Source organism: Narcine bancroftii, chromosome 3, assembly GCF_036971445.1.
Source record: "Narcine bancroftii isolate sNarBan1 chromosome 3, sNarBan1.hap1, whole genome shotgun sequence".
NCBI lineage: Eukaryota > Metazoa > Chordata > Chondrichthyes > Torpediniformes > Narcinidae > Narcine > Narcine bancroftii.
The window spans coordinates 365980387-366001820 of record NC_091471.1 but is presented as its reverse complement, the minus strand read 5'-3'; the positions used below and the strand labels follow the sequence as shown (position 1 = coordinate 366001820).

The window sequence follows — 21434 nt, the reverse complement described above, 5'->3', positions numbered from 1 at the left end:
AAGCCAAGCCAAAGATATATATATATATAGTTACTTTATGGTTACTTTAGGGCCCCTCACCCCAAGTCCAAAGCCCGCTGCGCAGCTCGGACGGCAAAGTACTCCTCAGCGACAAGATCTCCATCCTCAACCGATGGTCAGAACACTTCCAATCTCTTTTCAGTGCCAACCGCTCAGTCCAAGATTCCGCCCTGCTCCAGCTCCCTCAACAGCCCCTAAGGCTAGAGCTGGATGAGGTCCTCACCCAGGATGAGACATATAGGGCAATTGAACAACTGAAAAGTGGCAAAGTAGCAGGTATGGATGGAAATCCCCCAGAGGTCTGGAAGGCTGGCGGCAAAACTCTGCATGCCAAACTGCATGAGTTTTTCAAGCTCTGCTGGGACCAAGGAAAGCTGCCTCAGGACCTTCGTGATGCCATAATCATCACCCTGTACAAAAACAAAGGCGAGAAATCAGACTGCTCAAACTACAGGGGAATCACGCTGCTCTCCATTGCAGGCAAAATCTTCGCTAGGATTCTCCTAAATAGAATAATACCCAGTGTCGCCGAGAATATTCTCCCAGAATCACAGTGCGGCTTTCGCGCAAACAGAGGAACTACTGACATGGTCTTTGCCCTCAGACAGCTCCAAGAAAAGTGCAGAGAACAAAACAAAGGACTCTACATCACCTTTGTTGACCTCACCAAAGCCTTCGGCACCGTGAGCAGGAAAGGGCTTTGGCAAATACTAGAGCGCATCGGATGCCCCCCAAAGTTCCTCAACATGGTTATCCAACTGCATGAGAACCAACAAGGTCGGATCAGATACAGCAATGAGCTCTCTGAACCCTTCTCCATTAACAATGGCGTGAAGCAAGGCTGTGTTCTCGCACCAACCCTCTTTTCAATCTTCTTCAGCATGATGCTAAACCAAGCCATGAAGGACCCCAACAATGAAGACGCTGTTTACATCCGGTACCGCACGGATGGCAGTCTCTTCAATCTGAGGCGCCTGCAAGCTCACACCAAGACACAAGAGAAACTTGTCCGTGAACTACTCTTTGCAGACGATGCCGCTTTAGTTGCCCATTCAGAGCCAGCTCTTCAGCGCTTGACGTCCTGTTTTGCGGAAACTGCCAAAATGTTTGGCCTGGAAGTCAGCCTGAAGAAAACTGAGGTCCTCCATCAGCCAGCTCCCCACCATGACTACCAGCCCCCCCACATCTCCATCGGGCACAAAAAAACTCAAAACGGTCAACCAGTTTACCTATCTCGGCTGCACCATTTCATCAGATGCAAGGATCGACAACGAGATAGACAACAGACTCGCCAAGGCAAATAGCGCCTTTGGAAGACTACACAAGAGTCTGGAAAAACAACCAACTGAAAATCTTCACAAAGATAAGCATATACAGAGCCGTTGTCATACCCACACTCCTGTTCAGCTCCGAATCATGGGTCCTCTACCAGCATCACCTACGGCTCCTAGAACGCTTCTACCAGCGTTGTCTCTGCTCCATCCTCAACATTCATTGGAGCGACTTCATCCCTAACATCGAAGTACTCGAGATGGCAGAGGCCGACAGCATTGAGTCCACGCTGCTGAAGATCCAGCTGCGTTGGGTGGGTCACGTCTCCAGAATGGAGGACCATCGCCTTCCCAAGATCGTGTTCTATGGCGAGCTCTCCACTGGCCACCGTGACAGAGGTGCACCAAAGAAGAGGTACAAGGACTGCCTAAAGAAATCTCTTGGTGCCTGCCACATTGACCACCGCCAGTGGGCTGATATTGCCTCAAACCGTGCATTTTGGCGCCTCACAGTTTGGCGGGCAGCAACCTCCTTTGAAGAAGACCGCAGAGCCCACCTCACTGACAAAAGACAAAGGAGGAAAAACCCAACACCCAACCCCAACCAACCAATTTTCCCCTGCAACCGTGTCTGCCTGTCCCGCATCGGACTTGTCAGCCACAAACGAGCCTGCAGCTGACGTGGTCATTTACCCCCTCTATAAATCTTCGTCCGCGAAGCCAAGCCAAGAAGGAGGTTGGTATGGACACAGTGGCCAAAAGGGACTGTTTCTATTTTATATGACACGATGATTGAATTTTGACCAAATCAACAATACAAATGCAACAGTCAATCATAATTAGGGGAGCAATTTTCTCTTTGAAGCTGAATCACCCTTCCCAAGTCACAAACTCTTTTAAAAAAAAAACTACATGGAGATTAGCATTCTGATGAACAGGCTTGAGCCAGAGCAGGAATGGTTGGCATCACGTGGTTGTTGATTACACCAGCATTCATATAGTCAATAAAAATGTGTTTAGTGCAATATTTCTTCAAGTGCCATTATTTATTGTTATTTAGCAACATGCAATACAATTTCATACAGATGAATTAAATATTCTAGAAAATAAATGCTCGACTATGTAGATGTAACATTAGGTTGAATTATTTTCAGTTTCTGTGTATGAACAGACATTTTTCATGGATGCTCAGGATTCAACCTACTCTTTACATTATACAATCTAGTGTAGTTCCCTCAGCCAGGCAAGCATTACATATTTATTCAAATCCATTTTTATTATGTACCCTATTTTAATCCATTCTTTTTTGTCTGTTTGCATGTTGTCTACTTTTTATTCCATCTGAAATATTTTCAGTTTTGTAGCCTGTTTAATGCTAACCAACACTTAAATGATGGAAAAGGTGGAAGCTTCACTTGAATATTGCAAGTATAACTGTAACCAAAAGGCAGTTTATCTGATAGAGAAGTTTTATTACTGTCTAATTAAAATGAGATGTCAAAATTAAATATGAATTTTGATCAGTGAAAAGTACGAACGAAGTCAAGAATGAAATTATGTCATCAGCCCTGATGCCATTTTAAATACAGTAGTATTGGTATATCTTACAAACTGTGAATCATTCTGTATTATACTAAGAATCATTGAATTCAACCACTGGAATTGCTGAAGACTGCAATAAAAACTGAAAACAGTACCCTGAACATGAAGTAGAACTATCAATACAAACCAAACCCATTTACAGTAAAACATTAAAAAAACCTATTATGTCTGCTGTTAAAACAATCTTAAGAATGCCCAAACACAGGTTTGGCTACTCCTAGACCTGTACATCATAATTAAAATTCAAACCATCTAAGGAACTAACCTTTCTCCAGGAAAATATCAATGATATCATCAATTGTGAAGCAAACTGAAGTAGAAATATCACAAAAGCTAACATACTAGCAAAAAAATGAAAGCAGAAATAAAACTGCTGGAATCTCAAATTCGATGATCTGAAATGATAATTCTTTCTCTTTCCATAAATGCTACTTGACCTGCTAAATATTTCCAGGATTTAAAAAAAAATTCAGATCTGCAGCATCTGTTTTTTTTTAAATCATTTAGCAAGCAATCATTTAATGGAATGAACTAAAATGAAGTTATCACCAGCACACTCCATGGAAAGATAAATTAAAATGTATAGTCTACTTTACTGAACCTACTGGCAGACCAAATCACAGCTGATCATGCACGCGTGAATTGTCCTGAGGAAAGATTTGCACTGATCAACGAGACAATCTCACTCTGGCCTCCTGCACCTGCCACAAATGTACTGCAATGAAATTAAAACCTTTCCAATTATAACATTCCATTTAATAGTCTGTGAGAAATTGATGGTAAAAATTACTTTAGAACTAGCCAACAGCAAAATACAATGTTTAAATATTAAATCTACTCAAGTTAGCCAAAGAATTTGTGTTGTCCATATTTTTAAGGCATATAAAATTCAATAGCTATTAGAAGTTCAGATGAATTCAACCTCTCTCATTAAGAATAATTATATTACACATCATTCCTAAGGGGCGGTAACTTTAACTACATTGGCCAGAAACACCTCAGTGTACCCAGATGTGATTGATTTGGTTTTTTAAAGTTATTTATATTTTCCATGCTTGCTGGCAGCACCAAGCAAGAAAAATAGCTGCACATCCAATTTCAAAATTAAAATCAAAGTTTTACAAAAGCTCATTTGAACTTAAGAAAATTCTAATTTACAAAAGGCATAAAATACCCAAATACAAAAGGTGCACAAGGTGATTGGAAAATATGGTCTGTGATATATTTAAAAAAAAAGAAGTTGAATACTCAAAATTCAGTTATGATTTGCTGAAGTTAAAAATGTTACTAAATTTCACTTTTCATTGCAGTGAAATGGTAGCAATTAATTATATTATGCTTAGTTTTTTTGTGGTTGATATCAGGATGATAGAATAAACAGGACCTAAATCCAAGTATAAACAGTTACGGTAAAATGCACTAATTAGCTTTTTCACTGTCTTAATTGTGAAAAATGTGTAGCTACTTGTACTAAACAAAAAATGTTTTAAAGTCCCTTATTCAACTTGTCATTACGTTATACTCAATGAAGCAGCTTAGCATCATTATACTTTAGAACAGATTCTGGTAGATAAATGGAGATTGGTAAGAATTCATAAATGCAACAACCATCACAAAGTAAGTTTTTTTTCCACGTACACCCATGATTGAACAGATCCAGTTTCTACATTATTAGCTATAGAACAGAAATAATAACATATCTAATTTACTCATGTATACTTAAATTTGGTCTGAATGATTTGCTTTATAGTTATAGAAAAAATACATTGTAAAATTGTTACAAATTTGACCTGTAAAACTTGAATTTATGGTATAATGATAGAAGTCAATGCCCATCCTTTAACTTTAAAAGAGTGCCAAAGAATACTATGTACACAAACAATATTATGAAATTACTCTGGAAACAAACGTACTAATTTCATTTTTAACCTGAAATGACCTTAGTTCTAATATGTCAAGTTTAATCTGGGGGAACAAAAACCAAATACCTAATTTTCACCAATCTGGGTTGAAATGTAGGAGCCAATGATATTCCTGAGGGGCGGGGGGGGGGGGGGGGGGGAGACCTTGTGTATTGCAAAACCTTGTGGTGAATTATTGCTGTCGCGAGAGGTACAAAGAGCAAGACAAATGAGAAAATATTGTTATATCCTATCATCTGAAACATCTCTGGTACAATAAACATGCAGGTTAGTTATTGTCAGATATAAAGTGAATTCAGATCTTCACAACACTTACATTAATATTAAATAAAGCACTTCCAGGTTCAGAAATTTCAAATGCAGCAGTATATTTTCTCCTTGTATCTTGGACTGAATTTTTTTTTTAAACATAAATTGACCACATGCCTAGTTGGTGCAGTAACACCTCAGATATTACTGGCTTCAATCAGGAAATCTGATTTAATACCATACTGAGGTTTTCTTGTCATAAAGCTGGTAGAACAACTCTAATCCATGTTAACATTCATTTTGCTGAAGCTGCTGCCATCGAAAGCTTGTATTCAGAACTTTAGGATCATCTTCATTACTTTCTTGTTCTTTAGCGAACTGCATGAAAACCTGAAACCATTAGAAAAGATTTTCAGTAAAAAGATTGATACATTCAACTGACCTTTAAGACACATGCAACTTTCACCATCTATTAAACACAATATTTTACTCTCTCCCTGTCCATATTCATAGTTTAGTAGAGAAATTATTGTGAAAATTAAGATTTTACCTGGTCCAGTGTTGATTGTGAGAAACTATATTCTTCTATGTCATAACTGTGTTTAGCTGCAAGCAAAGATGCATTATTACCTGGACATTCAGATTCAGTAAGGGATTGGACAATTGTTCATGTCTATTTCACTATATTAAACATAAAAGGCAAGCTCTTTGAATGGGCCCATGTAATTCAATTCCAGATGCATTTAAATTGCATTAAGATGCATTTAAATTGGAGTACAGTACTGTTTTAGATTATCAGAGAGAAAAGGGGCAGCAAAACACCCATTTCAGGTTGTAAACAATCTTTTTTATAAAAACTGAACATCCATACACTAATACAAACTCTTAAAAAAATAATTTTATTTCATTTGCATTCAGTAGATCAATAGGCAAAATATAGAGCCAACTATTGAAAAATATAACGCTCACATTTAACATTTCCAAATGATGTACTATTTATGGTAGTAAATATAGTGCACATTGTTGGAATAGTCACTTAAAAATGATATCCAATTATACCTACCAAAAAGTAGAAAAGTATTTGTAAATAATTTAATTTTTTTTAAATGAAGCATTTTACAGACAAATTAGCCAGGTGCTTAACCTCAACTGAAAAAAGCCCTGAGAGTTCCATGGCATCAGAGATGCTTTTGGGGCCTACCTCAATCTTCAAATCCAACCCATATTTGATGGCAAAAAAACAAGGGTTTAAAATTTTTTTTATTGATAATGCATATTGATAGAATGGTTGAATGAATAAATGTAACAATATTTTTAGTGGAACAGTGTGGTAAGTATTTTTCAGTGTATTAATTGAAAGTATCAGACGGTATTGGAATGGATGTGAATGTAATCGTTCGAAGAGATCAATAAAATCTGTGTTCCAGAGCACAAGAGATACAAAAATGGTTTAGAAAATAAACTGAATGATTCTTGAGGTCCACGAAAAACAACATTATACATTCGGGTCACTGCTCTAAAATACTTGACAAAGAAAAAATAATTCCTGAACAAGAAGAGAGAGGAACTGGGAACAGCCTCAGAGACAAGAGAAGGAAACCTGAGCTCACAATTCAAAGGTGTTTTTTTTAAAAAAAAGAGGGCAAAGGGTTTGAGATAAGGAAGGTTTAGATTGTTGAGTAGATTTATACAGGTCAGCACAACGTTGTGGGCTGAAGGGACTTATACTGTTCTACGTATCATAAGCTGCTAATAGTGAGACTTCAAAAGAGAGGAAATTATAAGCGCTTTTACAGTAATGCATTGGAATGAGAGTTTGCTGAAGATGTTTAACACCTTGATATTTAAATCAAGGTATTTATCCAGAATATTCAGAAAGTGAAATATCCAGGATAGTGTACACACAAGATGGAGAACAACGGCGAGATGGTGATCCTAAATTCCTATCAAGTAGAAGGATAGAATCGGTTATTTACAGTTAAAGGAAACTCAACATGTTAGCAAGGTGTCTAATCAGTCTTGCCAATATCACAGTTATTGTACATTTGTCTTATTCTGAAACTAGTGTCTAGTAACAAATATTTTATGGATTCCCACACCAATATGCCTCGTTGGGAAATCTAAAAAATCTTTGTAAACTTATTAGGCCATTTGTTTTTCTAACAGATCAAACTTCTTAACATGACAAAAAATATTTTAATGAATCGGAAAATACCCAGAAGCTGCAGAAAAGATATTTGCGTGATCAAGGCTTACATTGCAGATATGTTGGATGCAGAAACTGGTGGTAGACGAGGACTAGGGCAAATGTGCGGGAAATACAGGAGGTACAAGTAAGGGCTGAGTTGATGGCAATATAGGGGATGCCACATTTTTTGAAGGAGGTCGTCTTGGATGTTCTGGAATGGAAGACCTCAGCAGATCCAAAAGAAATGGGGAAATTGAGAGAATTAGAATCCTTACAGGAGACTGAGTGAAGAGGTATAGTCATACTGTGGTGGGTTTACAGAAGATATCTGCAGAGAGTTTATCTCCCAAGATGGAGATAGAGAGGAGTGTTGCAGAGATGGACCACGTGAATTTGAGGCCAGGAAAATATATTGGCAACAATTTATGAATCACCATTAAGGATCCAGGGAGTCCAAATTTGCTTCCCAAGATCTCCTACAAATCTGCAGAATAACCTGTTACATCAAAAGGAGAAAATATGTTTTAACTAGTTTCAATCTGAAATAATCTAATAAATCCTCCTTTGTCGCCAAGTGAACATAAATGAGCATTTCTAAAGTAAAATGCGATTAGATCTCAATCCTCTCAGCCATAAAGTTTTCTTTTCTGTATCTTTCAATACTTTTGAGATCTTCATGACCATTAAAAGTCCCTCTGCTCCCAGTTTCTTACTCTTCCCATTTTACCTTAACATATCTGCTGTTTCTCTAATCCTGATATCACTTCCTCCACAATTCTATTTTCCGCATTCAATTTCTATATTAAAAAACACTGATCACTCCTTCGGCTACAGTATTTTAAACAACAGGATTCAAGTAATATTGAGTGCACCCAGAATTTGAAGACTCCATCTTTATTCCATTAATTTCTTAGGCTCATTTCACATTGTTACTATTTCATCACAAAAAACAAAGAATATGGATTTTTACCCTCTTCAAGTTGAGAAAATGCTTTTGATAGAGATTTCACATCACCTTTGGGAATTTTGTATGCCATCATTGCAAAAAAACTGAAATAGAAGTATTCAGAAGGGGAAACAATTATTTTTTTTCTGGTACATTTCTGCAGAGATTAAGATCATGGATAGAGTTTTCACTCAAACAAAACTTTGTGGAACACACTTTTTATTTTGGACAATTTATCACATTGTCCACAAATTAATTTGCCAAAAACGTTATCATTCTTAATCTTTGGCCATGTCTTTCTCTTCCCCATGCAACTTCTGCTTTCTAAAAAGGAACAGCATCAATGCGAGCAACAATTATTTCCAGAGCATCAAAAAATACATAAATGGATAGAAGATGTCAAAATGTGGAGGCAAAGGGATGGTCAAAATTTTGAGTCAAGACCTTGGATCAGTCCAAGAACAATGAAGGAACAAAATTATTGCAGTCCAAAACATTCCTAAACCAATTCAATTTCATAAATAGTGTTGAGATATTACATCAATGTAAAAACTGAACATTGTTCACCAACTACAAACAATTTCAGAAATGTATTAAACATATTATGATACTAGATAACAGCTTTCATTTGGAAAACATTCAAATATGAAAAAAGTTAGGTGCTTTCATCATAAACCATTTATCTTTTAATCATTCTGATCCACTTAAACATCAAGAGGCAGAAAAAAATTCACAATGCAGAAGAAACGTAAATAAATCTAAGCAATTTTTTAATGGTTTTGGTCTGCTGCAGAATAAGGAAACCCCATTCACAAATAACACAGAGTTTAACCAAATCACCCAGCTAAATATGGGAAGAACAATTACATTCGCAGTGAGTTTTAAAAAGAAAATTTCCATTCTCAGTAGAACTCAACAGTTACATTCTCAGTTATTCTTATTGAGTTTCACTTCACTCCACAAAAGTAAGCATCAATAGATGTCTGTAAACATTGCCACAGATAAACTTACAGCTCATTTTAATTTCTGTGACAACATCTTAATTCTGAGCAGTAATTTTGGAAGTGTTCATCTTGTACTATGAAAAATTAAAATTCATCATATTTGCAATTCAAACAGGTATCATTACAGTGCAATACCAATTTTCAACAACGCCTTTTTAAAATTATATACGGTTTAAACAACTTTCAATCCATGAAACTGCATTTAAAATGTTACAAAATACTGCAGAAATTGGATCTGTACAATTAAAAATGAGAAAATAACAGGTTGTGATTGATAAGGCAAGACAGACATTTGAGAAGCACTTTACCTTTCTTGTTGAGTAGCATGGGGAAAAAATTGCATTATTTTATCATGAATCTCAGATTTCAGTTGCGATTCAATGGTCTCATCTTTCAGTTTCATTTCCAGTGTATATCCACTGCCGTATTTGCTCTTTAAATGCTGAATGGAGCCAATACACCTGTTTGCAACCAAGATAATCCAAACGTTACTGTTTTACCAATTCTTGTATCAGGCAACCCTTGTGCTATGGGGGAGGCCAGGGGAAACAAGATAGTCTGCATATGTTTAGCACTTGATTTTGAATCAGTGCATTATCATATCTTGACACTTTTAAATTTAGAACAAGTGGTAACTAGTAGAATTAAGGCAATGTGTATAAACATTGTTATCCAACAGTAATCAGTGGATCAGCAATATATCTGTCCAAGTATCATTGCAGCATTTCCGACACCTCAAATTTATGACGAGATCTACCCATATTGACATTGAACAGTTTTGTGTCCATACAATTACTACTTATATCCTCGTTCACCGTTGCTATCCACGTTTCAGCAATTTGTACTTTCAAGTAAGCAAAGGCACATAAACTGTTGAATTTAACAAATTATAGTATGCTTGCAGAGAACCACAATGAACAAAATGTGACCAATTACAAATTCTCTACCAATTTATGGGACAATTTAAAATTTATTATCAACTTACAGAATATGAGCAATGATTAAAATATGCTCAATAATAGTCCAAAGGTAAATATTTTTTGACAAATTCACCATGCACTGTTACTTGAAAGAGAAAGACTCTCCAGGTGGTTCAAATGTGCCAATTCTCATTTGCCAACTTTATACTGTACCTTTGTTATCAGGCAGACTCTAAACCCAAATTAAAGTAATATTACAAAAGTGATGTCATTAGTCACCTGGTGACTCCAAATACATTTCTAAATAATAATCCACTGTCTACACGAGCAAGACATTTTACACAACAATACCGTAGCTGTCCTGACACCATGATCGCAACTCGATCACAAAGTGCTTCTACTTCCTCCATATAATGTGTGGTCAGGATGGCACCACGTTGTCTGTCCTTAAATGCAGCTCGAATTGCTTTCCTGAAATCAATTTAGAAAAAAAAATTGTTTATAATAATTATATATATAAAAATTGTATTATTTTCAAATTCAGTACTTACTGGATTTTATCAACTTGAGACCTTAGATTTAAAAAAAATTCATAGGTCCAAAACACAAAATGGTATTTTTGTATGCCGACAAAGAACATTCGATTTTACCTGACTTGTTTATTTTAAGCTGTGAACTTGTTTTATAAAAACAAGTTTGAAAATCCATCAGTTCCTACATTTGCATATTATGCCTTACAAAATCTTTTGAGATTTATTTTTAAAGGCGAGGAAATAAACCCTAGAAGGGATGGATATATTTAACAGAACTAAGCTGAAGATAGAAATTTTAAATCAATAAAGGTGCAAAAACTGTAAAGGATCCACTCAGGATTCCACTTTTCATTTTCAAATACAAGAAAATCCAACTACATTCATGAATTTGAAGGCCACAATAAATATTTCAATAGGAACAAATGATGGTCCAATTGCAGATGCAACGTGTTCTGCTCACTCACTGTTTATTGACAAGCCTGCCAAATACCTAACTGGAGTTTGGGTGGCTGTGCCATAGATCTCGGCTCACTGTGGTGTCATGTGAACTGCGCACACTGATGATGTGTGATACTTCTTTCGAGAATAGGGAATGGCTTTAAATCTGACCATCTCAAGTAAGGACCCGGCAGAGAAACATCAAGGTTTTCTATGTCATCTACCTGTAAGGAATTTTGCAGTGAAAAATATCCTACCCAACCACAAAGCTAAAACTTAATATTCATTCTCCGCTGCCTTACCCCACCTCCTCCGAGCTTTCTTCCTGACTTTTGAGTGACGAAAGATGAGAAGTGACTTAGATGTTTAAAATATTAAGAGGCAGAGATAGGATGGACAGCCAGCAGCTTTTTTCCTGAGGTGACAAAAGCAAATACCAGAGGATATCTAGTTAATGCAAGTGGAGGCAACTTTAGGGGGAGATGTCAGAAGCATGCTTCCACTCTCCTCCCCCCCCCCCCCACAGAGAGTAATGGGTGCATGGAATGCATTGCTGAGGGTGGTGGTGGAGGCTGGTACAAAATACTCAGATAGGCATATAAATTTAAGAGGGTTACAAGGTAGGATTAGATTAGATTACATAGTTGTAGAGTAGGTTTATATCAACTGGCATAACATTGTTGACTGATGGGCCAGTACCAAGTTGTTCTGGGTTGTAAACTGACCCTATTCCTTCCTAAGATTTCACTCAGAACCCCCTCTTTACTAAACAATTCAAGTGCACAAAAAAAATCCTAGAGCTAGGACCACTGAAAGGAGAAGACAGTTTGCTGACTCAGTAGCCAGGAGATTAAAGTCCTGGCCATCATGTGGAGGATCCGATTTGCAGCTGGCGAGAGACCAGCGATTCAACCATTCTGAGGGACTAGGCTGCTATTCATGCCACACATGGTCTGCTCGATGGATGATCCCTCCCAATGTAGTCACTGTCAACTTCCAGCCAAGTGCACTATATTACTTTTGAAATTGAATAATTTTGCTACTTACCACATGAATTGTTTAGCTTTAGGATCCATACCTGTCGATGGTTCGTCCATTAATACAATCTGAGGATTTCCCAGCATGCACAGTGCAAAACACAACTTAAAACCAAGAAAAACAGTGGAGTTAATTTATAATACACACTAATTTACAGATCATGTGATCATTGGTAGCAAAATGGAATGTATTCCTATGCCTAGCACCTCAAAATGCTAAACAGGATACAATTTACTTTTAAAGTAAATATTTTAAGTGGTTTTGAGAATTATTCATTATTTTATCACAAATCTTTGTACTCATTGGAAATTAAATACCATTTTTTATATTTGACACCAAGACTCAGATGATGTCAGAATAAATATTGCAGATGTTAAGGAACAGATTTAACATTGAAGGCTCAAATAAGCACCTAATAAAGGTCATTAATCCAAAATATTGATTCTACCTCCCTCTCTTCAGAGAATGCCTTACATGGAAATGTTTGAAATTATTTATTTTTTTGCCTTATTCATGTCGGCTTTCTGAAACTTCAAAATAGCACCTTCTTTTGGAATGGTTTTAAATTTCCTTTCTGATCAATCTGAAAACTAATTTGGTTCCAATTCAGATAGAATGGTTAGTTTGAAATTAATCCAATTCATTTAAAGGAGAGCTATTATTTAATCATCCCATTTGGCTGAGGCAATTTAAAGTCCCAGAGACATTTTCAATTGAAGCGTATTTAGTTCACATTTCCTCTGATATTATGTGTAGAATCAACTCGTTTAATTCTGAGTGACATTATTTAGACAGGAATGGACATTTTTCTCTGGCTCAGACAATAATCTGGTGGTTCTGAAATAAACCATAATACACAAATTTTCTTCTATCAATGCAGCGAAAACTAAATTTTAACAAAAATATATCTACATATTAAACTAAACATATCTCAAACAATGTATTTAAAGATGCCCAATTCCTCCACTGGTTAAGTAGAGAAATCTTCTGTGTAGTGTTGATGCAGAGGTCAAATGTAACCTACACGATCTGCACGACCATTTGGAAGTTATTTTAGAATACTAAAATGAACAGTTGAAGGATAAATCAAGTTTGGTTAAGATGCATCCTGCAGTATTGAAAAGTAGCATCATCCTGGCATAATTTTCACTTGCATGAAGATTTCCCACTTGGAAGGCTGACAGATACATGTGCACCAAACCATTTCATGCAAAATACTAAAAATGGTGAGTGTAATATTTTGACAGGACTATACCCCCAATACTCAGGTATCTGACTATTAGAAATAAAATGTTATTTTGCTGCCTGAAAAAAAAGTGATCTTGAAAAATCTCTGGAGAATTTTTCATTATTAAAACCAATAACACAAGAGCTTAAAACTCTACACAAAGTAATAATCTATACAAAATAGATTATTTGCAAAGTGGGAAAACTGCTGCCTCTTAGCTCCAGTGACCCACATTCAATGTTGACCTCTGGTGTTCCATGGTTTGGACATTCTCCTTGATTGCATAGGTTTTTCTCAGTTTTTTCACAGTGAAAATTTGAAAGTACAGGTACACAATCCTTTATCTGGACATCTAAAATCCAGAAAACTCAAAAATCCGGCAAGTGGGGAGAGAGGCAGCAGCGGGAGTCGGGCAGGCGATGGGGGAGAGAGGTGGCAGCGCGAGTCGGGCGGGCAATGGGGGAGACCGGCAGCGCGAGACGGGCGGGCGATGGGGGAGACCGGCACCGCGAGTCGGGCGGGCGATGGGGGAAGACCAGCAGCGCGAGTCGGGCGGGCGGAGACCGGCAGCGCGAGTCGGGCGGGCGGGAGACCGGCAGCGCGAGTCTGGCAGATGAGGGGAGACGACAGGGCGACTGGAAGGGGGTAGGGATGGAAAAGGCATCACAATTTGGGTGGGCTTAAATCTGGCTTTCTGAAATCCAGAAAATTCCGTAATTTGGAACACACTGTCCCCCAAGGGTTCCGGATAAAGGATCGTGTACCTGTATAATCCTCCAGACCTAGGCATTTTGATAACTGGCAATGTCACCATGAAATACATGATTCATGAACTAAGGTCAAACACATCCAAATCACCAGTACATACTCTTCTCTTTATTCCAGTGGAGACTTGCTTTGTTGGTTTCAGTAGATACTCCTTCAGTTCAAGTGCTTTCACAATGCTGCCAACAATAAGACAAAATTATTCCTGATTTCAAAGATGTTGAAATGCAACAATTTTTTTTTACGTTCTAGTTCTATTACACGTCTTCTTGAATGTCTCACACAACCCACTGTAATAAATCCATGTCTTTTTGAAAATCAATTGTGGATGATTGGTTCTTGAAATTAGTCACAGGTTTATTTTGAATTTCTGATATTTACTTACCGTTTAATAGCACTTGCTGCATCTTCTTTACTAAGTCCCTTGATAGCAGCATATATTTCCATATGTTCTTGTACCGTAATCTTAGCCCAAAGTGGATTCACCTGTGCACAATAACCAATAGTCTCCGCAACGCTTTCTTTCTGCAAACCATCAGCTGAATAATCTCCCATCAATACCTACAAAACAAGTTTTCAAATTTTATTCCATTTGTTTTATTAAAATAACTGGCCTAAAATTCTATTTCATGGATTATATCATCAGGTCACTAAATAATAAACATTGAAAAACTTTTATTTTATTTGATAGTAGGGAGGATGGGAAAGGGAAGAGCTTGATTGGTGATAGTGATAAAGGATCATTTGCTGTGGTCCTAGAAACATCAGAAAATAAATATGAACATTGCTCAACCTGAAGCTAATTTTGAGTGCATCAGGACAATTGGAGACAATCTTCCACAATGGGTTTATCAAAGACACACTTGAAGAGTTGGTCGCTGCATGGACAAAGTGCTGATGAAAAAAGGAAAGATTCAGAATCCTTGGGACTGGAATCATGAAGGACAGCCTTAACTTGAACAGGGCTATAACCAGACTTGGATGATAACTGGGTCTGTAGAGAGGGTTTAAACTAATGTATAGTGGAAGGAGATGGAAAAACGGGGTAAAACAAGAATTGGGAGAATAAAGTGAAAGGAGAGCAGACAACTTTTGAAAATTGGGCAAAGTTGGTACTGTAACCAATTGTATAACAAGTCTGCAGAATGAATATCCTGAATAAAGAAAGACAAATTGCTTAAAGAAGGATATACTTTCTAATGATTATTGTGAACTGTATGATACTGGTTGACAAATAAGGGAAAGAAATTAGGGAAAAGAGCAATACAGGAATGCACAAATGAGTACAGAAAGGGAATAAACTGAACTTCATTTAATTGACAAGCAGCACCATTATTTTAATCAGATATTTGGGGTGGATTGTGTTTAAAATAAAGTACCTTATTGGCTTTTAAATAAATTAGGATATCCTGTCATTTGAAAACTTGTTAATAAATTCAAGTGTTTCCTTTTCTTGTTCCAGCCATTGTCTTGTTTCAAGGTAGTCGAGACAGCACGGTTTCTGTGCTTGGACAACCCTTATTACTACACCCCATGGGACAAACAAAAAGGTGTGGATCAGGCAGCCAGCAACTTCTGAGCAACAGATCAGTTTTGGAAGCAAACAATGCTGGTTCCCAAATCCTCTAATTAAAAAAATAATTAGTCATCGAATAATGCTGAAAAACTAGGGCCCCTGCTACAATACTGATCCGTTTTATATTGGGAAATTAAAGACACAAAGGAGAAAAAAAAAGGGTTGCAACCCACTCAATGTGATTTAATTACTTTATTTGTTTTTAAATACTTTATTTTATGTAGTATATATAATCAATATAACATACAAATTGATATTGACTACAAAACCCTCTCCTTATAAACTAAAACTCTCCCTCACCCCAGACCCCAAAAAGCAAATCATTACTTATACGTTAATAACATATGATAACATATTAAAAAGAATAATAAAAATGCTAAATTGTACTAAGGCAGGTCAGGGAGCACAGTGGACTTAACTATCAAATATTAAATGTGCTATCTGGCAAGGTCGTAGGGAATGACGATTAGAAAGGAATAAAACGAACCCACAAAACCGATCTTATGTATATTATGGGCTCCATATTTGTAGGTATGTGTTATATTTATTTCCCAAATTATATGCAAAGTTTTCGAAAGGGATGGACTTTTGTATTTCCGCATGCAATCTGTCTATGCTCAGATAAGAATCCAACTTCCAGGTGACTGCAATACATTTTCTTGCCACTGCTAATACTATTTTCACAAACTTTCATTGAGTAGATGAAAGAACCAGTTTAGGATTGGTTCCCTCGCCATTCCCTAACAAAAATAAATCAGGATTTTGTGGATATGAAATATTATTAATTTGTTCCAACAATTCCCCTACTTTTACCCAAGACAGTCTTACTTTTGGGCACATCCATGAGGAATGCAGAAAAGTACCCTTTTCCGTACCACTTATTTGATATGTCTAATTTTATTTTATGCAGTTTAAACAGTGCGATATGTAATTGATGTAAAAATTATACTAATCTGCATTGCATGTTAATTGTGTTTGACAATTACTTTATTTTTGAATCATAAACTTACCTGGCCAGCTGATGGTTCCAAATCTCCTGTTATCACAGAAATTGCAGTGCTTTTCCCAGCACCATTTGGACCCAGTAATCCCAGAACTTCACCTGAAAAAAAAACATCTGAAAGGTAACATTTAATTCAAAGGAGACTTTTCTTGTCATACTTATAATTTACATTGAACTGTTGGTCTGAGCACCGGGTATTATGGAAAAGTTACTTTTGTATGGATAATTTGCAGCTTCCATACTTCTGACTGAATGTGCCAAGTGATCCGTGCACACTCAAGACATAGATGGCAAAAATACACATTCCACTTTTCATTCATTCATAGAGCTAAGAGTCACTGTGTAAGCAAATATATAAACAAGACATTTCTTTGGGCACCAAGTATATCAGGTTTAAAACCAGGATATGAGGCGGGGGGGGGGGAAGAATTAGTAAAAGAAATCAAACTTGTCTGTAATGTGCCACACATTCTCTCATCCAAATGGACTCCTTTTAATTATTTGGTTTTTGCCATCTATATTTGACTGTTTAATTCATCAGTCCCAATGAAGTATATTTACCTTTCTTTACACATATGCAGATATTTTTGATTGCCACTGTACTTTTACTTTTTTTCTTTGAAAATAATTGGCATGTCTGTGGTTTTCCCATGTAAACTTTACGCATATTATTGACCACAATTGCTGGTTTCTAAAAAATTAAAGGGAGAAAAATTAATATTTCTATAATTAAAACATCCTGCAAGTAGCCATCAATATTCCAATCTAAAGACAAAAATAAATTTATTGCTCATTTACAAAAATTATGCCAGAGCTTCTCATCAAAATTCTCACACGAATTGTAACAAAAAACTTATCTTTTTTTTCCTTTCAAATCCACGATAATTAACAGTTCTAGAATGTTTCTTCTATAATGATTTGTGCTTTTCAATCGTATCACTAAAGTTCGCAGGGGAACACAAAGATTGGTGAGTAAAACGTCAAAGAAATATGTCTAAAAGAGGAGCAGGAGCCATGTTTGGGGGGAATTATGGAGAAAATCCTAAAGTCTGTCATTTGAAAGTTCGGCTGACTAAGGGGACTGAAGGAAAACAGTTCGGCATCAAAATGGCCATAGTGGAGGACTCCAAACTTCTCAGAGGCATTGGATGGTGTGATGTTACAAAAAAAAAGGTAGAATAGGACCTTGGAGTGAGGCAAATACCAGAATGAAAATAATCAATTTAGAGCAAAGGTGCATGGGAGATCTACATCGATGAGGAGCATGGATGATCAGAACTTGTTCCAATTTGTGCTACCGAAAAGAGTTCACATAGGAAGAGATAACGGATGATGTCGATCAATAGATTTCTCTTTTGACATATGATATTTCAAAGTTTCATCCTGGCTCTTTCTGATCTTTTAAATAGCTTTCAGTTTTTAATTATTCAACATCATCTCCAAATTTATTTACAAAGGACAAATTGTTGACAGTGAAGAGATTAATTAACAGCTTTCCTAACCATTTATTGATATCAATCCAGGTACACATCAGCCAAGGAGGAGTTACCATTTAATAAAAGAGTACACTTTTTGAGTGATGAATCTGACAGGAAGACATTGTCATCTTTGAAGAAACCACAAGAAACCGGTCCTGGTGTTTGTGCAGACTTTAGTTAAACTGAAACTCAATTAATTCTGCCATCTGCCTTGTCAGAAACAAAAACAAGGTACTTTTTACTTATACTTTTTTTATTTAACACTTCTCCGTGAACCACATCAGTAACAATATACACATATTATGTATTAATATGTAAATAGCAAAGTACTTGACAATGGCTTTATCCCAACTAGATGGTAACTTTTTTTTGAACACCCCAATGACACAGCAATAAAAAAAATTAGAGACTTGAAGGAGTTTGATGTAATTGTTGACAATTCTTGTTCCAGCCACTTATCGTCCTCAAGCTGGTTTTTTTTTGTTGCCTCCGATTCCATCATCTTCAGTCTCGGGTCTTCAACATAATCATTCAGTTTCATCATATTATTAAAAGACACGTCCTTTACAGGTTGCAGTCAATGCCAATTGAAAATGTTGTTTTTGTAATATATATATTTTTAGCTGCATTAATCAAGCTGCAATAAGGGAGCAGAATAAAATCATTTTACGCATTTCTAAAAACAAAATTTGCTGGTTTTTGGCAGGTTCTACATTCTGCAGAATACTAATATAGTTGAAAAATAAATTTCTTGAAACTAGCACCATCTTGGGTGCAATGTTGACTCAGAATTTCACCTGTTACCAAAGTGGAAACCTTTTTTGTTCTGCAAATCAAACCTGGTTGAGAATCATTTTCACAAATTTCCAGCAAATACAGCAAAACAAATTGAAGAATATTCTGAATATTAATATCTAATTTTCAAAATCCACAACTTTATTACCTCATTGCACAAAGGAGAGATATAGCTCATTACCTCCTCACAGCTCTGACATGTTAACGCCTCTCGAACCCTTGCTCTCTCTGCTTTCACATCATCATCTTCATTCTCAGGTTCTTCTGTATTGAGTCTAAATTTCTTTTTTGAAGGAAGAATTCTAAAATGAAAAAAATAATCTATATTCTTTAAATAATAATGATGCTAAACTACTATTTTTTAAAAAAGATGCCGGATTGAACTATGATCCCATGTTTTCTAGAAATCAGATTTCAACATTTGAAGAAATTATTAGATTGGCATCCTGCGTCTTCATATCTTATATTTACTAAAGACACACTTCTAAGCTAAAGTTTACCTTCCACTTCTCCAGGTCCACTAACATACAGGCTCCAAATGACCAACAGACGCCCATTCAATTGGTATTATATTCGGAGCAAAGTTCTAGCTTCACAGCCCAAAATCACTCGCCTTCCAATAGCAGTCAGTACTACATAGGTATTTTTAAATTAGTTCCTAGTATTTAAGTATGATCATAAATTTTAGAAATAATCACTTAGCAAGGCTATTAAGTGGACATACCTGCAATATGTATCTGCTCGAAATGCTTTTCCTCCATGAATCAGTTCCAGTCGACGTAGTACAAATAGCAGAACTATGCACTGAATGTAAGGCTAAAACACAAGATAAATTGTGCTCATTAACATCAACAATGAATCACAAATTTTAGTTTTATCTCATCGATTTTATTAAAAAAGTGTAAAACATAATAAGCTTTGAAAAAAAATGGCGCAAGTCAATGGGCGACATGGTTAGTGCGATGCTGTTACAGCACCAATGATCTTAGCATCTTAGGGTTTGAATCCTGCGCTGTCTGTAAGGAATTTGTACATTATCCTTGCGTGGGTTTTCCCCAGGGGCTCTGGTTTCCTCCCATCGTTCGAAATGTAGTAGGGGTTGTAGGTTTATTGGGTGGCACGGCCTCATGGGCCGAAATGGCCCGGTTACTGTGCTGTGTCTTAAAAAAAGACCAGTTACACAGATCAATATTCATGTCCTAGTGATTTGTATGCATTAGGTATCCTCAAATTTATCCATCTCTTCTTCAAGCCACCATTATCTGATCAATTCAAAGTGAAACCACTGCTCAACAATCTCACAAAAGGCTTCATTCATGAATGGAAGGTAGATCCATATTAGGTTCAAGGTTCCTTTATTGTCAAGTACACAAAATTTGCTTTCCTTTGTTTGCCTTGTAAACACACACACACACACACACACACACACACAGAGGCCTCCAAGAGTCCAGTATCACTTTCAAGGAGGAGAAACAAAACAGTCCATTCAGGGTCAGAGTGTCTGTGGATTCCACCACCTCCTCCAATGCCTCTGTCTCCTGTGCTCCCATATCCTGCGTAGCTACATGGGATCCTGTCTGTTCCAGTGGTGAACCTGAGGACAAAATAACCTCAGGCCTTGGTTCTGAACACCCAATGTGATTAAGAAGCTGTCAGCAGCTTTGGGAGCCCTGCTCACCATCTGCACTCTCACAGCTCCTGGTTCTGATACCTAGCTCCCAGAAGCTGATCACCAGCAGCTTGGTGCAAGTACTTCAGTTACTGACCACAGTGCTGGTCCGCTGCTGTAGTCCCCTACTGTGAAAATTAAATTTAATGGAATACGCTTAATGAATTGGGTGATAATATAGTTGCCTTGTAACATAGGTGAGACTGTGACTGCCTTCTAACATGTCCTTCCTTTTGCTGTGGTGAGATAGTAACTATCTTCCAGGACATCCTGTTTTTGCCAGCTTGTCTCCAGACACCACAATGGAACATATTTGTGGTAAAAACAAGAATCGTCAGCTGTGTGAAACTCGTGTGCAATTTTTAGGGTCTCAGGCAGACCCCTGCTTAAAGGTGTATAAAAATGGGATGAATGCACTGTATGCTCTGAGTGGGGATCAGTGTAGAGAACAAGTTATTGAACTCTTTCTTTGCACCCTCTCTCCTGCTAGCACTAACAAGGCTGAATAAAGATAATTGTTGTATGCTTTAATTGGTTCTGCTGTTTATATTGTTACAGTGCAGGCTGACTTTCACACTACCCCTGAAGCCACCTTTGCTCCAATTACACTGTAACTCTCACCACTATATTGCTTCTGGGCACATGGCTTAAAAAAACCCAAAATAATATGTCTATAACTCTCCCAGGTTTCTGAAAGTAAGAGTTCCCTTTTCTGTCTCATATTCATAATGTATTTACATTTGATTTTTAAGAGATAAATTTGTCTTTGGCATTCATATTCATTTCAA

At 36.8% G+C, this 21434-nt stretch overlaps 1 protein-coding gene and 1 long non-coding RNA gene across 15 annotated transcripts in view; one reads left to right on the top strand and one right to left on the bottom strand.

Annotated features, from left to right (window-relative positions):
- LOC138759565 (uncharacterized) overlaps positions 1-21434 on the top strand; it is a 77856-nt gene that overhangs the window by 6719 nt on the left and 49703 nt on the right. For all 7 annotated transcript variants that reach the window (XR_011354954.1, XR_011354950.1, XR_011354952.1 and 4 more), the window contains exons 2-3: positions 16750-16825; positions 18228-18413. This is a non-coding gene — a long non-coding RNA (uncharacterized lncRNA). The remainder of the gene's footprint in view (positions 1-16749; positions 16826-18227; positions 18414-21434) is intronic.
- abca5 (ATP-binding cassette, sub-family A (ABC1), member 5) overlaps positions 2320-21434 on the bottom strand; it is a 96598-nt gene continuing 77483 nt past the window's right edge. For 7 of the 8 annotated variants that reach the window (XM_069930190.1, XM_069930189.1, XM_069930191.1 and 4 more), the window contains 12 exons: positions 19702-19793; positions 19159-19279; positions 17266-17395; positions 16712-16803; positions 14511-14686; positions 14229-14304; positions 12142-12236; positions 10475-10594; positions 9512-9664; positions 8224-8303; positions 5616-5671; positions 2320-5455 (listed from right to left, as the gene is read on the bottom strand). In XM_069930190.1, the coding sequence (XP_069786291.1) occupies positions 5354-5455; positions 5616-5671; positions 8224-8303; positions 9512-9664; positions 10475-10594; positions 12142-12236; positions 14229-14304; positions 14511-14686; positions 16712-16803; positions 17266-17395; positions 19159-19279; positions 19702-19793 (1293 nt within the window). In that variant the 3' untranslated portion in view covers positions 2320-5353. Of the gene's footprint in view, positions 5456-5615; positions 5672-8223; positions 8304-9511; positions 9665-10474; positions 10595-11396; positions 11510-12141; positions 12237-14228; positions 14305-14510; positions 14687-16711; positions 16804-17265; positions 17396-19158; positions 19280-19701; positions 19794-21434 lie in introns of those variants that run through there. The other variant, XR_011354949.1, reaches the window with a different exon arrangement.